At 40.5% G+C, this 24354-nt stretch overlaps 1 protein-coding gene and 1 long non-coding RNA gene across 2 annotated transcripts; one reads left to right on the forward strand and one right to left on the reverse strand.

Annotated features, from left to right (window-relative positions):
- LOC140284384 (transient receptor potential cation channel subfamily A member 1-like) lies at positions 1-24010 on the reverse strand. The gene is made up of 27 exons (XM_072378260.1): positions 23906-24010; positions 23598-23760; positions 23249-23424; positions 21700-21807; positions 21426-21534; positions 20792-20937; positions 19863-19999; positions 18536-18584; positions 11035-11134; positions 10826-10926; positions 9422-9597; positions 6394-6558; positions 6103-6217; positions 5716-5882; positions 5533-5623; positions 5314-5373; positions 5124-5216; positions 4504-4574; positions 4223-4379; positions 4001-4090; positions 3525-3694; positions 3306-3435; positions 2677-2859; positions 2446-2514; positions 1808-1909; positions 1581-1699; positions 1-781 (listed from the first exon to the last, which is right to left on the reverse strand). Exons 1-27 carry the CDS (start codon positions 23999-24001, stop codon positions 568-570), a joined length of 3357 nt encoding a protein of 1118 aa, XP_072234361.1. The 5' UTR covers positions 24002-24010; the 3' UTR covers positions 1-567.
- LOC140284783 (uncharacterized) lies at positions 15815-16231 on the forward strand. The gene is made up of 3 exons (XR_011910220.1): positions 15815-15892; positions 15976-16056; positions 16141-16231. It is a non-coding gene; the product is annotated as an uncharacterized lncRNA (long non-coding RNA).
- Positions 24011-24354: the final 344 nt, after the last annotated feature.

A 24354-nucleotide genomic window follows, 5' to 3' on the forward strand; every position in this document is an offset into this window, starting at 1 on the left:
ACATTTCACATAAAGACACATTACGGCATTAGAGACAACAACTGTGTTTGTTACAGAAGAATGGCAACACTTCATACATAAGACAAAATGACAATGATTTACCAACATCTGTGACTTACTGAAAACTAGCGTTATTGTTTCTGCCAACAATGGGAAATAACCAAATGACCCCTAATTCTACCATTACAATAGTTTAGTTCAATGGTGCTCAGCATTTAAGTCGACAGACACACATTAGTTTCAGTTTACTCCACAAATTCCATCGTTCCACATGCACATTCTGGTCCCATGAATTAGTTGTGACAGTTGCATTTACAGCTTAAAGGGTCATTAGTGAAATATTTCTCCATAAATGACTGGCAGATAGGTCAGTTAACTACTTTTAATGCCTGCGGCAGCATGCAGAGTGTAGGTAGAGAGTTCAGATCATAAATCTTTAAATAAATTACCAGATACATGCCTGTATACCTTAAGTATACAATTTACGCTTCTGGAACACTTTTACTTGTATAATAGAACATCAATTCACTGTGCAAAATTGTAATTGCTGTGTCTGTCTTATCCTCTTTATTTACGTGTGGACTCGAGGGCCCTTATGAGCGGGACCCACCGAGACGTGCCGTGGCCTCTCGTTTTACGCTGACTCGGGCTGGGCAACACGCTGTGTCTGATATTAAAAGGACCGTCGTACTCATCGGCCTCAGAGGTGATCTCCATCTTCTGGATGATGAGCTTCAGGAGGCAATGCTGCTTCTCCAGGATGCTTGACATCTCTTTCATCCTGCAGAGAAAATCATCAGCTAATGCTATTCAGAGATAAATTCAAGCAACCTAAGAGTTACACAGTAGTTAGACTTTAAAATGGTTATACTCCTAACTTATTTATCTGGCTAATTGTGGAAAGTTCTACCGTGTATCACCACTAGGGGCTGCTCACATATCAAAAACAATTTACACTGCTTGGGATCATTTACTACTAAAAGTCACATCACTTGTCATTACAGTTTTATGTATTTGGGGTCCCAAATTATATCCATTATCTTTTCATTAACCCAGGAATGAGCTTGCACACCTCTTATAGATTAGAGGGGACAAAAAACTGACACCCATGTGACTGTGTAAAAGCCACCCTTTCATGTGTTAGTGTAGATTCTCAGTCTTCCAAATCATAACAATCTAAATTGCTGGAGTAGAGTCAACTGAACTTGGGTTTTTTTGGGGCCACATTAGTTTTTCCTGTTTAACAAGGACAACTTATTTACCTCGGAGCATCTGAAAATGAATAGTGGTTTCAAATCATTCACACCATATACTTTATGACCGACACGTCGGTCAAGCAGCTAAACAACTCACTTGTGACAATCGCCTATTTGATGGTCAGGTGGGTCAGTGACATCAACAACCTCAACAAATCTCAAAGTGTGAAAGTCCCAGCAACAACTTATAGGCCTAAAATTTCCCACCTGTTACTTAGAACTGCAGAGGCCTTTTGGATGAGAGTGGAAACATCTTCAAGAACCAAGAAAAGAAGTCTAGTTGTCGTCAATTCAAGCACTTAAAATGACTGGTTTGTGTTTTACCTGGACTTCTGCTTTGTCAGCTCATTCTCCACAAAAGTGCAGCTCTTTGATTTGGACTGCACACGACTCCAGACTTCATTTTTTTCCTCCTCACCAGAGATCATTTGGGACATAAAGTTCTGTGAAATTTGATCGTGTTAATGAATAAGGAATACTTAACTGGCATAAGTGAAAAACACAAATCTGCATGTTGTGCGTAATATGTTTCAAGTAGACATTGAGAGTACCCTGGTGCACTTGCGATTGGGGTAGATGATGATGGAGGGTTTGTCAACTCGTTTCATAAACCAGTAAGGGAGCTTATCTTCGAGAGCAGTGTGGAGATCAATCTGAGATCAGAGAGTCAGACATTTAAGATGCAGTTCATGAGTTTTACATTCCTATCTCCCCTTCACTAAACAAATCTCCCCTTCACTAAAAATTAACTTTTAACCTTGTTAACATGTCCATGCCAGCTTTTTCATATGATAGATTCATACCTAATCTATAACTCTACTACTCATACACAACAAGAGTTTTTTTTCTTCAAATTGTAAATACTTGAGGAGCACATACATTTTTAGGGGGCTTCTGGAGTGAGACTTTAAACTAAACTTCCTATTATTTGGCACATCTGTCACATTAATCATCATAGCAAACAGGCTGCTGCTGCTGTTGTTGGATCTGATATGTTAACAAAATCTTTTTAGCTATTTTAGAAAAGGCTGCTGGCTGCACGGTGGTGTGGTGGTTAGCAGAGGGTTCCAGGTTCAACTCCCGGCTGGAGCGTTTCTGTGTGGAGTTTGCATGTTCTCCTCGTGTGTGCGGATGGATGGAAGGATGGATGGATAGAAAAGGCTGACACTTACAAGCTATCCATATTTACCTGCATGGCTATTCGTTTTAGGGCAGCATTTCTTTGTACTTCAGCAATGTCTCCAACCGCCAAACCAATCTACAACACAGAGAACCACCAATGCAATTCAAAAATATCTGAAAGAAAAGTAAAGAAAGCTACAAGATACCAGCTTTTGTTGAAAACAGAAGCTGAAAAACAGAATTATCGTATTTGCTAAAATAAAACACAAATCAAGTCATGCTTTCAGGAGATATTTACCATCAGGTTCACCAAGAGGATTGGCATGAGCATAACAAAGTTCACGAAAATTAAGTATGTCAGGACACCGAAAGGAAGCTCATTTTTCAGAAAAGCATCCAGGAAGTTGCTCTGGTAGTTCAATTCTCCAACCATCATCACAAAGGTCTGCATCACTGAGAGTGGCACGCTGTTGAATTCCCTCTAGTAACAAAAACATGGGAATGTCTGTGGGTTAGTGAAAAGAACCACTAGAACAGTTGAAATACAACACACAGCCACATTTTTCTAAAAGTTTGGATGCTGTGTTTAGTGTCAATAAAAACAGAATACAAGAATTTGCAAATTACTCAAACCCTATATTGTATGAACAGAAAACATAGTCAAATAATTGCTTGCATTTGATTTGATACCAGCAAAAGATTTCAAAAAGGTTTGGACAGGTGCATGTTTACCACTCTGTTGCAAATCCTACAGAAAACTGCAACCACTAATTTCAGCAGTTTTGAAAATGGAAAAAAAAAAAATTCATGCTTGGTATTTATTTCAGCTGCTCATCAGTTGAAGGCCCCCTTCGTCATTTCTTTTTGTTTTATAATGCTCCAAATTTCAATGGGTGACCAGTCTGGAGTGCAGGCAGGTGAGTTTACCTGGTTTAGCATCAGAGCATGGAACGCCAAGCTGAACGCCAACATCAGGTACACGAACAGTGTCACAATACGGACCAGTGTCTTCATGATCTCCCCAAACATCACAACATAGATGCCAACTCCCTCAAACCTAGGGAAACCGGTGGAATATGCAACCCGAACAACGTGAAAAAGACATCATGCTCAAATACACGCAGAATGCTGAAGTCTGAAATGTACCTCTGGAGATAAAGGAGAAATCCAATCCACGAGGTTAAAACTGCTGTCGCCCCTGCTTGCCAGTGCAATGAACCCTCTACATTGAGCATGAGGGGGATGATGAACAGAAGAGAGAAGATGGCTGAAAACCAGTCAGACGTGTTGGTATAATCCCTGAAGTAATTCCAGCGCTTTTGAGTGACCAGAAAAGACAAAACATAAAAAATAAAAACAAAAACAAACAACAATGGAAATATTTGAGCAATTTTGTCTCCATTCTCCTTGCCTACAATCATTGTACAGTAGAGCTTCACATTCCTGAACATGTGACTTGATCTGAGTGTTATAACAAAACGACTGGTCCAAAGTGTGGAGGGGACATTCTGACAGTGGCTATTCGGTAATTCCTTCAAAGCTAAATCAGAGGGTACTCATCCATCACACCTGTTTCACACAATTATGGTGTTTCTACTCAGACCTGGTGCCCTGCAACGTACCTGCTGTGACAACTGCACAACTTCTTTCGCTATTGAGTAGACGTTCATGATCAAGACCATCACCATGCAGAAGGACAAGAACACGTTTTGCTGTGAAATTAGGAACAATGTTAGATTTATATAAGACATTATATTCTCATGGTAAGTCTTTGCACCCATGCAATATACTGTAGGCATTTAAATAATCTGATATCATATCAAAATTGACTATCCTAGTAGTACCTCAGTGAAAGATATGGGCACCATGATGATGTCGTGCTCGCCTGTGTCAGTGACGTTCATACTGGGTCTTAGAGTCACTATCAGGTGGGTTAAGGGAAACAGCCCTAACAGGTACAAAAACATGTTGATCACATGAGCTTTGCTCCCATAGGCAACCCTGTAAACAAAGAAGAGGACATCCAGTCATGAAATTAGAAAATGAAAACCCTCGCTGTAATTTTGGAAGATTTATTCAAAAGGAAAGCTGTCATCCAACTTGGGTTAACACCCTGAATACACACCACTTCATCGCCAAATACTTTTTGCAGACGGGGTGGTTGAGGAGCTCAATTCGGTTGTACTTCACCATTGCCTGAAGAAAGTGTTAAAAAAAGTAGTTACTCCAGTTATTATCTCAGTGAGCAAAATGTAGAATGATTATCAGTTCAAGTTGAGAAGAAGATGAAAGATGATATAAGAAATATATATGAAATATCGCAATATCATGAATAGAGGATGACTATAGAATACAGGTAACACTGTGTATATTGCAAAAACAGAGAGCCGGAGGTTTGTCAGATTTCTGCTTTAACAAAGCATCAAAAAGTGTCATCTGCTCTTTCATCATCAGCTTTGAAAAACTGGGGATTTGGAGGGTTATGCAATTTAATTTCACTAACCTGCACTGGGAAAGTAAAATCTCTTTTGACAAAGCCAAAACTGTGATGAATACATGAGGAAAAGCGTCTTTTAAGACTGAATAGGCAAATCCTGATAGGACATGCCAGTGAAAATGTCTACAGAGCTTAATTAGCAGGTTTTACGTGGCCAGCATAGAATGTGGCTGCTTAGAAATTGCAGGGGAGCGGAATATTAGCATTCTTCTGAACTGAAATCATATTTGAGGTGAAAAGTTGCTTACATTGACAGCAGCTAGTGGCTGAATGGCTTTGAACTGGTCAGAATACTTCAGCGCTGAAACGGGAGCCTGGAGCCACCTGAAATTGTATTCAATCTAAACCACAAAAAGAAGAGTTTATTGTGCTCCTGGCAGATGCTTTACAATAAAGATCAGTTTGATATTTTTATTGTCCAGCTTGCAGAGAAATTACATGGTAGTCAGGGCTGTTGTGGTCGTCATCAGACTCCTTCACACAGCGGTCCAGCAGATGCTATTGAAAAAAGTTACAAATCACACTGACAGTGAGTTTTACGTCTTTGCTCGGTGCTCAATCAGAGTACAGGTTACATAACAAAAAACTGCAGGAAGAAATGACTTATTATGGTGGTGTGCACAGATTTATGTTGTTTTTTTTTTGCCACTAGCACACCTTGCAGGTCTCAGGCAGTGACTCAATCATGTCGAGTATGGCACAGTGTTGGTTACTGCCTGGAATGAATTTTCTCAAAGCTTCGTCACATCTGGAAGAGGAGAAACCCAGATCAATCTGAAAGTCACCAAAATACGCACTGAATGAAATCTATATCCTGATTAACTTGTGGCTGTAACATACCTGTCACTGTCAATCACAGCATTGACCACTTCTTTTCTCCCGTTTTGCACGGCCTCATGAAGGAATGAGGTGTTATTCTTGTTTAAGATGATCTCTGCCCCCTTGACCAGCAACAGCCTGGCTGCAGCCACGTGTCCCACTCTTGCAGCAATGTGGAGTGCAGTGTTCTTGCATGTCAACGCAATAACAAGAGACTCAGGATTTATTACAGCTATGCACAGTATAATTCAATGCTATTGGTAACTATTAGCCTGCAGATATATTCAACCACCCCATTCATGGAAAAGTAAGACCTGTCTAAAAATTGCCCCTTGAAAAAAAACCCAGAAGACTTCATGGCAATTGTTTTTGACTACATTGAACTTTTGAAGCAATAGTATTTCATACCCCATCCTCATCAGTTTTATCCAGTAATTTGAGATTGGCTGACAGCAGGATCTCCATCGTTTGTGTGTATCCTTCAGATGCCGCATGGTGCAGGCAAGTCCAGCCTTTGTAATCACTGTAAAAAAAAAAAAAAAAAAATTTCTAGGCTGTACGATGCACTGCAGGATTTAAGGTATGACTAAAAATAACGGGAAAAATTATGTTTAATGATATGCTTATGCATTTGTATGTGATGGTTATGCTCAAACACATACATGTTATCTATATACCCAACAACAAGTTTGGCTTTACCTGTGAAAGAGAGCTCCTTTGCGCAGCAACAGCTGAACCACCTTAGTGTGCCCCCCTGTTGAAGCCAAATGGAGCGGCGTCAGGCCCCGCTCATCGCCTTCATTTAGCAGACGAGAATCTGTGATGGTCTCCAATAATCTGTGACAAGTATTGATACGTCCATACCTTTAAGAAAAGAGGGATGAGGAGAGACATTGAGGAGAGGTACTTATTTTTCAGTGTTATTATCTGCTGATCTCTAAAACACAATGCCCACACCACAGGTCCTCTAGCTGACTGAGTATCTTCATCAGGGACACTTAAAGACTGCCTTTAGTCTTTCACATGCCTGTGAGGTCATTTGTACATGTTAGAAAAACATATCACAGGCAAAAGAAGACATTAGTATCAACAGTCTCACTGTCACATATTCAAACACTAAGACTTCATATGTAACAAAATCTAAACGGCTTGGAGGGTGGTGCTAACTTGTTATGTGCTGACATCAGCCCTTTATACATAACAGAGTACTGAAGGATGTGTTAGTCAGTCCTGACTTACATACAGAATGAGGATGCACAACAAAAGCATATCCGTCCCACCTTTAACTGGCACTGTGAAAAGCATATCGTCAGGTCACAGGCACATCTTATCCTGCCTCAACCAGTTCTAACTTCCAACTCATCACAAACTGACTGTTGATCAGGAGCCTGCTTTGTTGGTTTTCTGTGGCTGGGAAGCATCCTCTTTGGACGTTTTCTAAGGTAGGAATGCACCAGTTGCGGGATATGTCGTCTGGAAAATTAGGAAAATGTTGACGAAGCTATACAAAATAAAATGTTTGTTACAGAATTGCCTAGTATAACACCTGACATGATTTTATTCCACCAATTACTTTTAATGCATGATGAAAATGTGACAAAAATCTGAATGAAGACCAGACGTCAAAATATGAACGGGATTATAACACAAATCATGTGCTTGGGAGTCATCTGTCTTCCCTATTCTCCCCTCCAACCTTCTTAATCAGTTGTTGATAACTCTGCACTATGGAATTATATTTTTCTGCATATTCTCTATCAGTGCAACCAGTCCATTACTGCTGCAGAAAGATTACTGGCAATATGCAGCTGCACAGCAGTTCCACCTGCATGTTATACAAAAAATTGGGTACAACGTGCACTGAAAGTAGCTCTTGAGCAAGCAGTAGCATGTTACAAGTTAAGAATGAAATGTGTTGACCACACTGCTTTATTAGCGTGAGTCTCTACAGTTGTCTTGGTGCTCTCTTTTTGCTGTGTTCTCCACATCAAGGCATATCTCATCTGCAGGCTACACTCTAGGGTGAGTGTGCTGTGCTTGGAGTCTTTTTTTCCCCATCAAGAGGAAAAAAACCCACAAATGTGTGACATGTGAGCTGAGGCACAAAGTGGATTTGAGGAAAGTATGGAACAGAGGAGAGAAAAGGGGAGGAGGTTCACAAAGATTAGTCAGTCAACATGACAGCAACTCATAATCATATTATTGCAAATGCAATCAAAACTTCCTAACAAGGTTAAATCGGAATCTGGTCCAAGAACACAATCTTCCTGTTACAGGAACTCCTCATTTACAAATAGTTTCTCCTCTCCTTAAAAAGAAACAAAAACATTTGGCACTGTCTTGAGTGCAGAGGAAGATTGCAGTTCATTTGGTTTCAGACTTCACACCACTGCATACTAAATATGGCAAGGCAAACTCACATCCAGATTTACATTTTAGTCATTTTAAATTTGTAACGTGTGACCTCAGAAAACCATGGGGTGCCGCATTAGAGCAGGAGACTCTCTTTCCAAAACAAATCTAGTTAAACCTGAAAAGTAAAACACACCTTGGAACCCAAAAATAGCTCATAAATATAGATTTTGTATGTATTCATAAATGTATTCATAAGAGGAAAAATCTGAACATAAAACAAAGAGCCTCAGAGCAATTCATTCAATGAATAAAGGGAGAGGATCTGAACACCTTTGCTGGAACATCCATTCATTGCTATATCTTCACATAGCAAGTTGTTGTTTGCTGCTGTATTAAGGTCTTTAAATATTCCACATTTCTTCAGGCATGAATAGATTATTTTCAAGGAAAAGAAGACATAAAATATGTAATTTGTTTCAACATGAAAAATCTTTTAACCTGTAGGCAAAATAAAAGCAAAGGGGTTACCAATAATGACTCATGGTGCTATGGGAAGTCACGTGTTGGTAGCTTTTCAAGATGGTCGGAGGCACTTTGTGTCGGCATAGTCGTCCAAGTGGGGATAGATATTGAGTTTTCTACACAAGTTAAAGTATGATATCATAGCATGGTCTTCCTCATGCCCTCTAGCTCTTATACCTCTAAATGGATGAACACGATAGAAAAATCAATAACAATAACATTGACTGATCACTCTGTAATATTCATTTGTAATATTTTTCCACATTTGCCTGGCAAATTGAATTCTATTCTATTGACAACTCCTTCAGGTCACTGAATAAAAGGTGTGTCACTGTAATTAATCTTTCGAAAAGCTCTGGAGAGCAGGAATTTCTCACAGGATTACAACTGCAGGACGGTGTGACATTTTAAAATCCAGTCAGTGATCATTTTTCATCAGTCAACTGTTGTTTAATTACGAAGGCATGGTAAAGAAATCTTGGCTTTGATGAATGCACAAAGAATAAAGTCTGATTTCCAGTCTTTAACTTTCTGTGGGTGTTTTTACTTTTAAGAAAGGGAAGCATATATCTTCCTGTCTCTCCTCTTAAGGAATGATGAAAATCTATGTGGAAGAAATAGCAAAAGAGAGATTGGATACATTGCTGTGGAAAACTTGAAATGTTAGCAATATATAGAATAAAGAAAGTAGATCCATAGCCAGCCAGTGGCCCGTGTCAAAATGACAATGCACTTAGTCTTTAAAGAAATTTGCAAAGTTTATGCAACTCTGAGCAAAATTCAGGTCAAATCAGTGTTTTTTGGATCAACGGGATGGAAAGTTCTGCCCTCAGGGAGAAATCAAACTTACTGAGCAGCAAAGTGCAGAGCAGACTTCTTGTCCTTGGACTTGTATGCGAGGCCAACCTGCCCCGAGAGGCCCAGCATGTTCTTCACTGAGTCATGGATCCCCAGTCGGCAAGCGTAATGGAGTGGGGTGCAGCCCTCACTATCCTCACAGTTCAGCAATGCCTTCACACTGTTTTGCTGAAGTCAGACACGAAATATGATAAACATCTTGTATTCTTGTATAACATAATATTATTATTATTATTATATAAAACATTTAAACCTTCCCCAGAAAGGCTGTGACATTGTAAAATCTAAATCAATAACAGTAAACAAGGATTTGCTCATCATTTATGCTTGAATGAATGAATGAAGTAAAATGTTGTCACTGAGAAATTTGAGCTTTGTTTTTCTTTTTTTGCCAACATCACATTTCTAATAGTTGGCAAATGGATCTATTTACCACAGTTTTACTTCAGTGGGATTGATGTGGAACACGAGATGCTAAAAACAGAGACAAGGCTCCAGCAGTTTTAATCCTAAATCTGGAATGCAGGAAAGCCACTTGGCATTGTTCTGCTGAAATAAACAAAGACAAAGGGCATTGTCTGGGAAGCAGCAAACAAATAAAAAAAAAAAGGTTTCTACAAATCAACTGTCATCCATGTTGACACTTCACATGCGGTCGCTCTCATGACACTGGAGGTCACATATTCTTTGAATGTACTTGCAATTGTCTCAACGAGAGGTCAGAAAGGGATAATCCTCTTTCATTTTAATTTTGACGTCCCAGTTTTCATATTATTGAAGATACTTTCATGAATGGTCTTTTTTTTTATTCTATTCTTTTTGCCTCTTTTTGCTGTTTTGTCTAAATTTTTCCCTCAGCTGGGTGAAGGACACTATAGAATAAAGCTGACATGAATTTTTACTCGAATTTCTAGATACAGCAATAAACTGTTTAATCTTACAATGTTTTTCCACGGAGTTCACGATGATTTATAGATTCATATATATTTTCAATGCAGTGTCACCAAAAGCCTATACACATAAGAGTGTATGATATGCTATCTCTGTACTAGATTAAACTGAATAAAACACACATAAAGAGTCCCAACTTTGCTGGGGAAAAAAGGTTATAGCATTGTAGCATTGCAGAGACTGTATATTTGCACAGAGATACACAGAGAGCCCAGTCACAGATTGGCATACATACTGTCTTATTATGATATCAATAAAACTGCTATCACTTTAGATCAAGCCTACAATACCAAAAAGCACTATTTGCTTTGAATGTGTGTTATCATATACTGTTGGGCGCCAAGCAAATTGATCAAGGACTGTACACTAATTAGATTCCATTAACTTAATGACATTTTCATCAAAGTGCATTTGCAAAGCTGCAAACTGCACTCGTTGTGGGTACCTGCAGTATTTCCTCTGAGAGGTTTTTCAGACCTTTGGGCTGCAGAATGGCGAGGTGAAGGAAGTTACAGCCACTTATGTCTATCGCATTAACATTGGCTCCTTAAAAGACACGAACATATGCATACAGCCTGTTCAGAATATGCATTATATAACATCTTACATATTATATGAGTGCTGCTGGTAGTGATACACAACATTAAAGCTCACCTTTTTCAAGCAGCAGAGCGACAGTTTTCCATGCTCCACAGGAGGTGGCCAACAGCAAAGGAGTGTTTCCTTTACAGTCAGTGCTGTTAAGGTCTGCACCCTAAGGAGACAATAAACTAAATCTTTAAAACTGTCTTTGTCATTTTTACACACATCACCGTAGTTGTTGCATAGAATTATACATATGACTACTGATTTAAGTTTGGATTTTCAAAACTTTTCAACGAGCACCGCTCTCACCCTTTATAAGACTCTGAAAGACTCATCTTATCCAAGACCAGTAACACTTAAATTCTTTATTTGTACTCTGACTTTTAAAAAAGACAAAAAGCACTTATTGCCTACACCAGGGTCTCTTACTATGGATACTTCCTCAGTTGTACTGTCAGTCAGTTTGAATATAAAAGCATCTGCTGAGTGATTAAATGGAATCTAAAAGTTAAAATGGGCCGTTTTGCCCCACCACTACACACACGCAAAAAAAAAGAAAGAAAGAGAGAAAAACAGAACATTTGAATGTCAAAAGTACTACTTTGATTTGTGTGGTTACAGACTCCAATACCGATCCTGGATGCTATCACATTACTAAGAGCTCCGTCCTACTGAAATGTGCTTGTGTTTTGGAAAGCATACAATCCCAAAAACCATGCAGATGTTTCCCAATGTTTGAGTTTGGCAAGTAAAGCCCATCCTGACGTCCTTTCTGTGTTACAATGAAAAAGATTCTTGTACACTCTGGACACAAATAAGCTGCTACTGCACAATATTTCTTCTACATAAGTCACCAGCTGTGAAAATGCTGACTTTTTACCTTGAACATGCAGGTTTAATCTCATGCTTCTTACGCATTAATACATAAGTAGATATTAAGTGCACATTTGAGACCCCTTTTATCCTGTAAATGTGACCAGCTGACTCAAGAGAAAAGAATGGATAAAAATAGACGAATCATAAAAGCTAAAAATGCAAATTTAAAGATTGTTCCGATATTTCTGAATCTCGGAGTTGTGTGAAGTACTAATGAGTAGTCGGGGGCTTACTCACTGTAGGCAGCAGTTAAAGTGCCCACAGAGAATCTAAGTTAACTACACAGAACAGCTACACAGAACAGGGCACAGAAAAGCTAATTTGCACCTCAAAAATTTTATTGTGATTTGAGCAGTCACTATATATCACAATTTTTACACCATATCACTTTTGCATCAGGCAGTTATTATGGGTGCCCCATGCCATAGGCAGGGCACACATATTACTATTGCTCATACTTATTATTTTTCCGCTTCCGTCACGTTTTTCGGCGCGTAACTCGGCCCGCAGCGAAGGTCCGACTAAAATAAAAAATACATGGCTGCGTGCGCGCCGATGGGCAGAAGTGTGCTATTACTTTTCTCTCTCATTACTCGACCGGAATAGCGGATAAATGGGAAAAAGCGGGCAAATTGTCAATGGGAAAATGAATGGAGAAGGCCAAAAAGAGGCAGTTTGGGGCTCGAAGAGCCCCAAACTGCCTCACATTGGAGGCCTCTGAACTCAGCCATACAGCGTCACACACACATCATTCAAAGTTTGTGTGTGACAGGAAAGACTCAGCTTTAACTGTGGTAAAGGGCTTGTTAATAGCTTATACGGCTTTGACACAACGGCAGTTTACGTTTTAGGTGTCCAGAGGAGGTCGTCTAATGTCAGTTACACTGTAACTGTCACTCTAAAAATCTTTAAAAAACAATTTCTCGAACAAATGCCTCTCACGTCCAAAATATCTGCCTGATCTTGATAAATTATACATCAAAACGTAGGTATTTTAGTTGTCTTTCACCCAATGTGACTGTCATTGAGCTGGGCCTCACAGATTTCTCACAAATCCCCTCTGAGCGCAGAGAGGGAACATTCCATCCCATTATAAAACGGCCGAGCCCTGAAATCAGTGTGAAAAATCATTTTAAAACTGCCATAATAAAGGAGCCACGGGGGTTAGAAGAATAAAAATTACACCGCTGGCTTCCCCCGGGCCTTCTGGCGCTCACGGTGAAAGAATTATTCGGATACGACTTCTACTTTTCGAACAGCGAGCGTTTTGTTCCAGATTTCTGCCTCAATATGAAAACCCCATGATTTTAAGGGGACAAAGTGAGGTGCAGAATTCGGCAGTTGGCAGTTGGCAGGCACAGCTGTTGCCCATAGCAACTAATGCTGACCACACCCAAGAAGGCTGCCCTGTTCTATCACAGCTGATGAGGGCAGAATCAAGATGGCGGATGAGGGCAGAGCCAAGCAGGCTGGCCTGCTGTAACAGCATTATGCCAGCCTGTTTTATCTGTGCTCCTAATACAATATAACATGACAGCCTCTGTCTGTCAGCAGGCAGCCAAAACTGTGAAAACAGCTTCATGCCAGCTGCTCACGAGACAAATGCGCGCGACAGCGCGCACTGACCCAACAGCGTCATGCTAGCCGCTCACGAGACAAATGCGCGCGACAGCGCGCACTGACCCAACAGCGTCATGCTAGCCGCTCACGAGACAAATGCGCGCGACAGCGCGCACTGACCCAACAGCGTCATGCTAGCCGCTCACGAAACAAATGCGCGCGATAGCGCGCACTGACTCATATGCTTTCCATTATGATCAACACATCTATCATAACAGCGTCATTCTAGCCCTCACGAGACAAATGCGCGCGACAGCGCGCACTGACTCATATGTTTTCCATTATGATCAACACATCAGCTGTGATAACAGGTTCGTGCCACTCACGAGACAAATGCGCGCGACAGCGCGCACGGACTCATATGTTTTCCATTATGATCAACACTTCAGCTGTTTTAACAGCTTCATACCAGACGCTTGACGACACACGTCAGCAATTCCACTGTTTTCATTGGTTGTTGGATCGTCACTTCGCCCCTGCTTCTTCGAATATTCTTGAGTAGTCTTTCTGTCTGGCGAGCTTTGTTCAGGTAAGATCTATTTTTTGCTTGGTTTGGTTATATTGAACATTATCTGTCGTTGATCGTGGCGGAAATATGACCGTCCTCCAGTTAAATAAAGACGAGGTATTTGCTAATTTTCCTTCCGCCGATGTTTCGGTGTGGCTGCCTTGTTTAGCATGCTACACTATTAGCCCGCTGTCTGGCGTGGAATGCTGTGAAAGCTATGAATTTACGTTGTGGTTATATTGAACATTATCTGTCGTTGATCGTGGCGGAAATATGACCGTCTCCCAGTTAAATAAAGACGAGGTATTTGCTAATTTTCCTTCCGCCGATGTTTCGGTGTGACTGCCTTGTTTAGCATGCTACGCTATTAGCCCGCTGTCTGGCGTGGAATGCTGTGAAAGCTATGAATTTACGTTGTGGTTATATTGAATATTATCTGTCGTTGATCGTGGCGGAAATACGACCGTCTCCCAGTTAAATAAAGACGAGGTATTTGCTAATTTTCCTTCCGCCGATGTTTCGGTGTGACTGCTTTGTTTAGCATGCTACACTATTAGCCCGCTGTCTGGCGTGGAATGCTGTGAAAGCTATGAATTTACGTTGTGGTTATATTGAACATTATCTGTCGTTGATCGTGGCGGAAATATGACCGTCTCCCAGTTAAATAAAGACGAGGTATTTGCTAATTTTCCTTCCGCCGATGTTTCTGTGTGACTGCCTTGTTTAGCATGCTACACTATAAACCCGCTGTTTGGCGTGGAATGCTATGAAGGCTATGAATTTACGTTGAGTGGTTATATTGAACATTATCTGTCGTTGATCGTGGCGGAAATATGACGTCTTCGAGTTAAATAAAGACAACGTATTTGCTAATTTTCCTTCCGCCGATGTTTCTGTGTGCCTGCCTTAGCTTAGCATGCTACATTGTTAGCCCGCAGCCTGAACTTGAACGCGCTCGACGGCAAAAGCTTGTTCAAATTGAACTTGTTGGAATATGAATTTAATGAGTTTATTTCAGTATAAGGCTTGTGTTGACCAGTTATATTGAACATTATCTGTCGTTGATCGTGGCGGAAATATGACGTCTTCGAGTTAAATAAAGACAACGTATTTGCTAATTTTCCTTCCGCCGATGTTTCTGTGTGCCTGCCTTAGCTTAGCATGCTACATTGTTAGCCCGCAGCCTGAACTTGAACGCGCTCGACGGCAAAAGCTATGTGCTGGTGTCGAATGAGTCAGAATGTGAATGCATTGTGATTTGAACAGAATATGGCTTGTGTTCAGTGCTCATTTAGCTTATTTATCCATTTTTATGTCTATTTATTCATCTATTTATTCGTCTATATATTCTCAAGTCATGAGCACTTTTGAATTATAATCATGGTATTTTATTTGACAGTTGGCAATTATGTTAATTATTGTACATATCTTCCAATCAGTGAAATATGAACTTTGAGGATCATGGCTTAACTAGTAGAGTGTGATTCCTCCTGATTGCTGTACCGTGCTGGCACGGTGATGCTTTGACAATTAGTTTATCATCCTTGACCATGTTTTTGTGAGAAGAGTATCATGAGTTTGTTCAGTCGGAGAGCTACACCACCAGTGATGACAAGCTCAGAGAAGGCAGACAGGACAGAGACGGAGAAGCTTCAGTCAGACAGAGAAAAAGATGAAACTGAGGTAAATGTTGGAGTCAAAGGTGCAGAGTTACACCTCACACTTCACTCTGTTTAACGTGAATCCTTAACTCATAACATCACCAGATTGTTCCATTTATTCATTAGAAGTTATCATGCTTTTGTTTTTCTTCTGTCAGAGAAACCAAACACCCCCCCCCCCCCCCCCCCCCCCAGAAAACACTGATGCAGCATCTTCGGTTGGAGAAGCAGGACCTCATTAGATGTAACGCTGCACTTACAGGTGAGACTTCTACATGTATGAAGACAGTTTCAGTGCTTTTCATCATGTGTGCTTGGTGCTAATTTCATGATTGTTGTCTCCAGCTTTTAAAACATGAGCAACCAGCATGAATCCAGACTACAGTCATCATGCAGATGCTGCAGAGACAGACAAAAAGGTCTAAAGTAAGTACTGACACTTCCCCTCACAGCTCACATACAGTAAGGATGTCTGTTTATGATTAATGCTGTTAATGATTGTGTGTCCAGCTTTCCATCTGAGGTCCTGCTGAACCGAACACCTGCCCTTCCACAGGAGGATTCAAACTGCATCGTGACGTGTCCAAGGAGAAGAACTATGAAAAAAGGTGAGTGTTTTTATCTTTACTCAATACATTGATTGTACTTTGGATATTTTTTGTGATGAATCAAAAACAAGAAAATTTATCTACATGAAACTCAACATTTGGTTTCCTCTCTTTTTGTCTTATGAAGCAGAGAAGGACTCCCATCAGCTGCAGTGACCCAAACAACCTTGAGCAAACACAGATGTGACCGAGGACTCCGATGAAGACTGGAGTTTCTATCACCATAGGACAGAGGTAAGATTTGAATGTTGTTGGGTTTAATGTCCTCATGTCTTCCTCTTACTGTGATGGTGAATGCTTACAGATATTTCTCTACACAGGGACCCCCCCCCACACACGCAGAGCAGAGCCTGGAGGGACATGAGGATCATCAATTTCTGTTTTCCAATCATATTTGTCATTGTTTCATTGTATCTACATTTATAGACTGTGACATGTTAAAGTTTATCAAAACTGACTGAATTATAATGATCTGTTGTTGCTAAATAAACACATTTAAACTGTCAGTATGTCTGAACATTACTTTCTGTCCTCCTCCTCTGGGATCTCTGCTTCAACCCCCCCAAAAGGGGACTCGGTTGGCTAAAAGACCAGTAACTGAGCAGGTGATTGGCTGTTTAAACTCTCCTCCTTAATCAGGTAAACATAATGGCTGACACCATTTAAAGTGTAAAGTGGTTCATTATTAAGCCAGCCGTCTCTCCCTCATGCTGCCCAAAGCAGGCAGGTTTCACCACAGCAGGCCAGGATCTCAAATGTTAAACTATGTTTCAGCTTATCTCTGTACCTTAGTTTAATACTGAAATACCTAATGCTTGACTGGCAACTAGCAGGTCTCTCAGCACAGCACAGCTCTCATCTGTGTGTGTGTGTGGACGGGCAGAAGACGGGCAGCAGCTGGGCACCCATCAAAATTTCTTCAGAAATTTTCTAGTTAACTTTACATCTGTGTTGCTTCACATCGTCCCATGCATGGAGTTTGTGCAGCGTATCCTGCAACTGATCAGACGAGTCTGTCAGGAGCTGTGTCAGACATGATGGATAGCTTATTCTGGGAGTTACTTTTGCAAGGTGTAAAACATGGTAGGTATTTGTGCTTTTTTCTGGCTTTTCACTCATTTATACCATCGTATAGTTGGTATTTTGGGAACAGATCAGCAGTTTAGGTCACTCAGAGGTTTGTTTAGATGCCACATTGTAACCCTACCTGCTCTAAGGCCGAGGCTGAGACCATTCACAAATTCCTGAATCCTTCCTTCAAGATCATTTTAATGCAAACGCTACATGATTTTGCAAAGGATCAGATTTCAACACAATACCAGTTGGTTCAACTGGCAGATCTGGCACTCTCCAGCAGGAATAAGTTTCTCCCATTAAGGTCTATTGTTCTCTTTCTCCTTCTCCCCTTCAATAGATTTTTAATCAACTTAAACAAAACTTTAATGAGGAAACAGCTATGCCAAGCAAACATTTACATTCTTCATTGTTAGCCACAGCTAATTAGCAGAGGGATGCTTACCCAGCCATTGTGTATGTAATTAAGCATAGCAACACAGACCTTCTTTGGCTGAGATAATAGTTAAAAGTTAATTAAAAGTCTGATACAACAGCGAAGCAGTTTTAGCTTCACTACAGTGAATACAATGATTCACAATATGACAGTTTTTAAGTTTGGGTTGCTTTAAATGGCAAAATTTTGCCGTTCTCTCACTCCAAACTGTGAGCAATCTGACTGCAGAGAACACTGCATGTAATTTACCCGTCCTGCTTTTTAATCTGTGTTGAAGAGCAGGTACACACTTTGTATCATGCTGGTGGCTTCCAGAGGATGTCACCATTTTATAGTTCTAAAGCTAAATGCGGTTAACCCCTTACCTCCCAGTGCAGTGTTTGCTAACAGAATTAGTTTACATGAAATAAACTTGGACCCAACCTCCCTCCTAGCAACGCACTTCTGTTAAAACAGATGCAACAGATGGCGACAGATGGTCCACAAGCACTGAGCAGCAACTTGAACATCCACTGAGGCAAAGGTATTAAAAATGGCAAATACTGAGTAATGATGGTAGTGGGGACACACACACACACACACACAGAGTTCTAGTAAATTAAATCCAGTGAGCAGTGATGTTAGCAATCAGCAGCAATGTAAAACTTGTTGAGATGTCCTTTTGGTTTTAAAATGAGCGTTTACTGCATGAGAAAGCATGCAAAGATTAATAACATGAGCAGAGGATGTCCTGTGGTGTCCTAACAGGTGTGCAGTGTGCCGGTGTGTATTTGTGTGTTTTATTTACCAAAGAAATTAAGTACTCCGCCAACTCCGTGTGGTCAAATATTGTAGCCCTGGAAAAGTAAACAGAGTTGCAGTAAACCAGCAGGCATGACTCTGAGGGCAGTCTTAGTCATACAGTCGGATGTTGAATAAGCTTGATTTAATTCCAATTCTGCTGTGTCAGAGCATGATATAAGCGCCAGATTTTCCTTTGTGGTTACATCTTTTATCTTCAGGTTTGCATCGGTTCCCTTGGATGATGCACATTGATGACCAGTTCTTCACAGTCTGGCTATGTTCTGTAGTTTCAGAGGCAGGAGTGAATGATTTCAACAATGGAATGAATGACTGAATAAACATCATACCAGCTATTGGTCAAATTAATGAGGGCATTATCCAGCATTTTATTGCAGTGCTATCAAAATTAAAATAAGATGTAGAGAAGGACCTTTGTCCTTTACTCTGCTGCTGTCAGAGCCAACACAAATAACTTTCAGATTAAATTGATGTCAGAGGCTTATATCTATATAATAATGATGTCATTATCCATAATTATTGTCTCTAATTAAAAGTTATTATTTGATGATTTTTTTTTTAATATTGTCAATTATTACAAATCTACAAAGAAGTTTTTAATTTCTTCTTCAACTTCAACAAGGAGGTGACAAAGTATTTCTTTACCGATAGGTCTCCTTGATATGATGAAACAGATGGTTTCTAGCATGGTCTGTGATCTCAGGTGCTTTATAAGAATTTAGTTGCCAAACAATATAAACAACACCGATACAAAGATTTTGCTGAGACAAATCATTTCTTTCTCTGTTAGACTTAGTCGTGGTCAAGGCGACTTGACAGAGGAGTTGGACACAAGTCTCAGACATTTCCGCTTCGTCTGGGGAGAAGTGATGGGAATAATGGGTAGGACGGAGGACATAAAAGCGAAAGGCGTGACAGCGAGAGGATGCAGAGATGAGGAAGAGATAAAGTCTTAAGCAGAGATTTTCCGAAAAACAAAAGAGGTTTCTTATTTTCCAGAGAAAAAAAAAAATTGTTTGTTATTTGCTATCAGATAAGTCGTATCAGGCTCACATTTCTGTCCACCAAACAAAGCTACAGCAAGTGGTTCTTTGCTCAGTTTTGAAAAAAAGATCTCTAGATTTTCCAATGTCACATCTGGTTTGTATAATAAAAGACATTGTACCCATTAAATTTTCCAACATGTCAACATTCCTTCAGTTCCATCTGGATAATTGACAATGATATTAAGTCAAATTAGTAGGTTGCCAGCAATAAATCACAATGGAGATAACCTTTACCATATTTTGGGTAGCGGGATAAGGGAAACCCACCTGTGTAGTGGGGTCTGACAAGCCCCATCAGTTAGGTTGATGACATCCTCTACTTGGTCAACAGTGGAGAGCATCAATTTGACTACCTCAGTAGCTCCCTGGGTGCAGGCCAAATGAAGCGGTGTTGACCGATCGTTCTAAACCGCAAATGTGGAGACATCACGTGTGATGAGGGATGAATAATGAATGAAGAAATATCATACATATCCACAAACTTTGCTCCGTGCATATGCAGTGTGGTAGAGATTTAGAACAGAACAGAGTGGAACATGAACATATGCGAGAATTAGTATGTACACAAGCATATCATTTATCCTCCCACACACATACATACTGTACACTTCCCCAGTGTAACATTAGCAGAGTATCTCCCAGACTTGCAGGCAGAACACCAGGGGCTGAAACACAAGCCTTTAATGAGATAACCAGGACTGGCAGGAGGACGCCAGTGATGACTCCACTCAGCTCCACAGAGTAAGTGGAGGTAATTTGTATCAATTTAGGCAACCGAAGCTATTACTGTACTCACTATTCCTGCCGTACCTCTGGCCACGGGCCCGGGGCTAGACATAACGATCACTCCCAGATGGGTGTGATATAAGACTGACGTGTTCTAAAAGCACATCTAAAAGATTAAGACCTTTCGCCAGGGAACTGCTTTACAGGTGTAGGCAAATAAGGGTTTTGATAAGAAAATAAAACAATGCAAATCTGACGCAGCCTGCAACGGACAGATGAAAGATGGTTAGCAGCATTTCTAATACGTAGTTCCTAGGTGTTGATATATTTATCAGTGTTGACAACCAAAGAAAAACAGTGGCGACAACCAAATGAATGATTGCCCTTGTGATTGACTGTTTGAATGTTTATGGAAAGTGTAGATGTAAATTTGCATTTGTGTATCTGCTATCTGTTGGTGGTATGAGTACCTGTTGCTGGTCTATTTTGGCCCCAGTTTCAATGCAGAGACGGATGGTCTCAGTATTCCCACCACGTACAGCCAGATGGAGAGGGCTGCTCTTGGACTTGTCCAAATAGTTGATGTGGGACACTGTAGCATGGCCATTCTGCTCTCCTGCCAGCAGCAAAGAATTAAATAAACTATTACTCAATATTGATATTATACTGGATTCATATCAGGCTCATAATAAAAGTTTCTTAAGAGCTTCTCCTCCTTTGACTCTGATATAGTTTTATTTTGTTTGTTCTTTAGGAGAAGGAATGGTTGTTGAAAAATATAAACAGTTCAAGACTGTTAATACAGTACACACAAATACTCTTGCTTAGCAATGACAGAAACATCATAAATATTTTGTGCTCCCACTAAACCTCCGCCAACAACCCCCAAATTAACCAAACAGACCTCCCACTTTGAATAAACACACAGTCTGTCTGTGGCATTTGTTCTATGTATAAAGTACACAAGCAAGATTTAAGATGTCTCTCGAGGCTAAGGTGAACTCTTGTTATCTATCTTCTCAATGTACTGCTTGGCCTTGTAAAACATTTTCATCATTGTCAGCACTTTCAGTTTCTGATGATAGATCATTCCTTTTGTCATACCGGCCTTCAGAATGACTTCCATAGCCTTCTTTGCACCTGCGAAGGCAGCAGCGTGCATTGCGAAATGGCCAAGTTTGTTCTGTTGGCAGAGCTTCGCCCCATGCTTTATCTTTGACCAAGAGAAGAAAGACAAACAGAGGCAAAGCTTTATCAGATGCAAAGCCACAGAGGTCTAGCTGTCAATAAAGGGTCAGAATCTGTAATTGTGTTCTGCTCAGAAGGACAGTTATTGTTCAGGGATGCTACAGGCACAAACTGAAATACTAACACGTACCAGTATGCTGAGAGCCTCACAGTTATTGACAGAGCAGGCCAGTATCAGTGGGGTGTTTCCAAGGTCTCCCATCTGGTTGCAGTCTGTGGCACTGTAGGACAAAAGCAGCTGCAGAATGCAACAGAGATAACATTGAGATAAAACTTGAGTTACATCCAATCCATGCTCCCATCAGGTGTCCAACCTACAGTATAATTGGTCATAGCAAAAAAAAAAAAAAAGAGCAAATTTAAACACACCCTCTTTAATTTTTCAAGGTTTCATGTATCAGGTCACAGTAACAAATCACCAGGTCTTACATTTGGTAGATATAATCTTAAATTAACAACAACACATGATATATTACACCATGCCTTTATTTGTTTAACAAAAATGTAGGCAAAATGCAGAGGCAGTTTGTGAAAAATGAAGTCCACCTTTACTGCTTCCATGGGAATTAAGTGGGTAAGTAGCAGCCAGGCGTAGCAAATCAAATGCACTTAGGTAACTGATCATCTGTTGGTGTTACTGCCTTTATGAAAGCATTGTATTTCTGGTCTGTGTTAACAAAATGTCAAGGATAAAAGACATCAACAATGAACTTGGCTAAGCCATCATTGCTGCCCTTCAATCTCGGACAATATGAGAACATTTTCAAACAATTTGGAGTCCATCATTCTACAGTTCTTGGTTTAAATAAAGATTATATGCAAGTGGAAAACATTCACAACAGCAGCCAATTGTCCTTGGAATGGAGCTGCTTGCAAGTTCATCCCACTGTTAGACCATGCATTTCTTATAGAAAGTTAAAAAAAAAACCAAGAGCTACACGTCAGACTCCACAGGAACGAGTTAGATATCAAATTTCATGACAGTACAATTAGAAAAATATGGGACGAGTTTTCTTTTTAGCCTTTTCTCTTTAAGAGAACATGGCTTAAGTTTGAACACTTGCATCTGCATCTGCACAAAGGCTTTGCAAGCCTTTTGGAACAATTTCCAATTTCCTTTGGACAGATGAGACTAAAAGTGGAGTTGTCTGGCCATGTTTGGTGAAAACAAAATACAGCATATCAGTGAAAACTCCTCACACTATATGTCAGACACAGTGGTGGAGACATGATGATTTGGTCTTGTTTTGCAACCACAGGACTTGGGCACCTCGCAGTCTTACGAAAGTATTCCAGAGTCCATGTGAGGATATCCGACTGACATCTGAAGCATGGCTGAAATTGAATCATGCAACGGGGCAATAATCCAAATAACAATGATGTAAGAGTGGGCCAAAATTCCTCAAAAAGACTCTAATAGCCTCATACAAAAAAATTATCACTTCAAGTTATTGCTGCCAAAGCTGGCTCTAAAAAATATTAGAATTTACTTAGTTTTTCACACTGCCTCTGCATTTTGGCTTTATTTTAGTTGAATAAAACGACCACAGCCTCACAAAATACACTAGTGTTAGCTGCAAAATATAAATGCCACCCAAAATGAACAGGTGGCTCCAATACGACTGAGTAAACACATTTAATTCAGCTTTATTTTAGCTGGGTATGCCCAGCCCTCTCACCTCCACCAGGTCGTTATGTCCCAGGCTTACAGCCAGGTGCAGGGGAGACAGCAGAGCCATGTTGAGGATGTTGGGGTCAGCCCCCAGGTCCAAAAGAGCCTTGCAGCTCTCCGCTTTATGCTTCTCCACGGCCCAGTGTAGGGGCGCATTGCCCTGGTCATCACAGCTGTTCAGCTCTGTGACACAGTGGGTGAACACATGCAAATACACCCACACACACACATGCAAATGCATATAGATGCTGACAAACATACATTAAATAAGAGTGCCTTAAAGATTAAGTTATAGGGATTCCTGAAAGATGTGGCAGTGCATCTTATGTCATGATCGATGACAGAGGTGTGCTTACCCTGTGAGTCTAAGACAGTGGTGATATATCGGATGAGCGTGACGTGGCCCCCTGCAGCGGCGTGATGAAGGGGACTGGCTCCACATTCATCTTTCTCGCCCAGGACCTCTGGGCTCTTCTTCACCAAGTTCTCCAGGAGAGCCAAGTCACCCTTCTCCGCCAACTACATAATGAAAATGATATGGAATATTTAAAAACAACCCTCATACACTCAACTATTACGGCTGACATGTCTTTTAATCCCTTTTACACGCGTGTGATTTGTTTATTTATTTGTCAGTTTACACAATTTCAATTTTGCTCTTCACCTCAATGGCATTTAGGTTTGCCAGGATTGAATCTTCATCCTCTATCACGTACGTATAACAACTGGTCTGCCGGGCCACATCCCTGCTGAAGTTCATAACTTAGCTGAAAATTTGTGAGAGACAGTATCGACACATGTCCAGATGTTACACTCATGCCCATACACACAGTAAAGCACATATCAGCACCCAGACAATAGCCGGATACCAAAATAGACAACAAATCCACCAAAGTTCCAATCAAGCCATAAGACTGAGTGTACAGTATAAAGCCTGCTTAACCAGCAGAAGTTGTCGTGTCACGGAGAGGGCAGATAACACCTTAAAGCCATGGGTATTTTATTGCCATGAGGGAGACATGGGAACAGATGACTTTGTCTTTACCCAGAAGGGCATTCAGATCCACTGAGCGATTTGGAGGTTGAAGCCCTTTGGTTGAAGAAAGCAATTAT

Source organism: Leuresthes tenuis, unplaced genomic scaffold (genome assembly GCF_036924035.1).
Source record: "Leuresthes tenuis unplaced genomic scaffold, fLeuTen1.0.hap1 SCAF_24, whole genome shotgun sequence".
Taxonomy (NCBI): domain Eukaryota; kingdom Metazoa; phylum Chordata; class Actinopteri; order Atheriniformes; family Atherinopsidae; genus Leuresthes; species Leuresthes tenuis.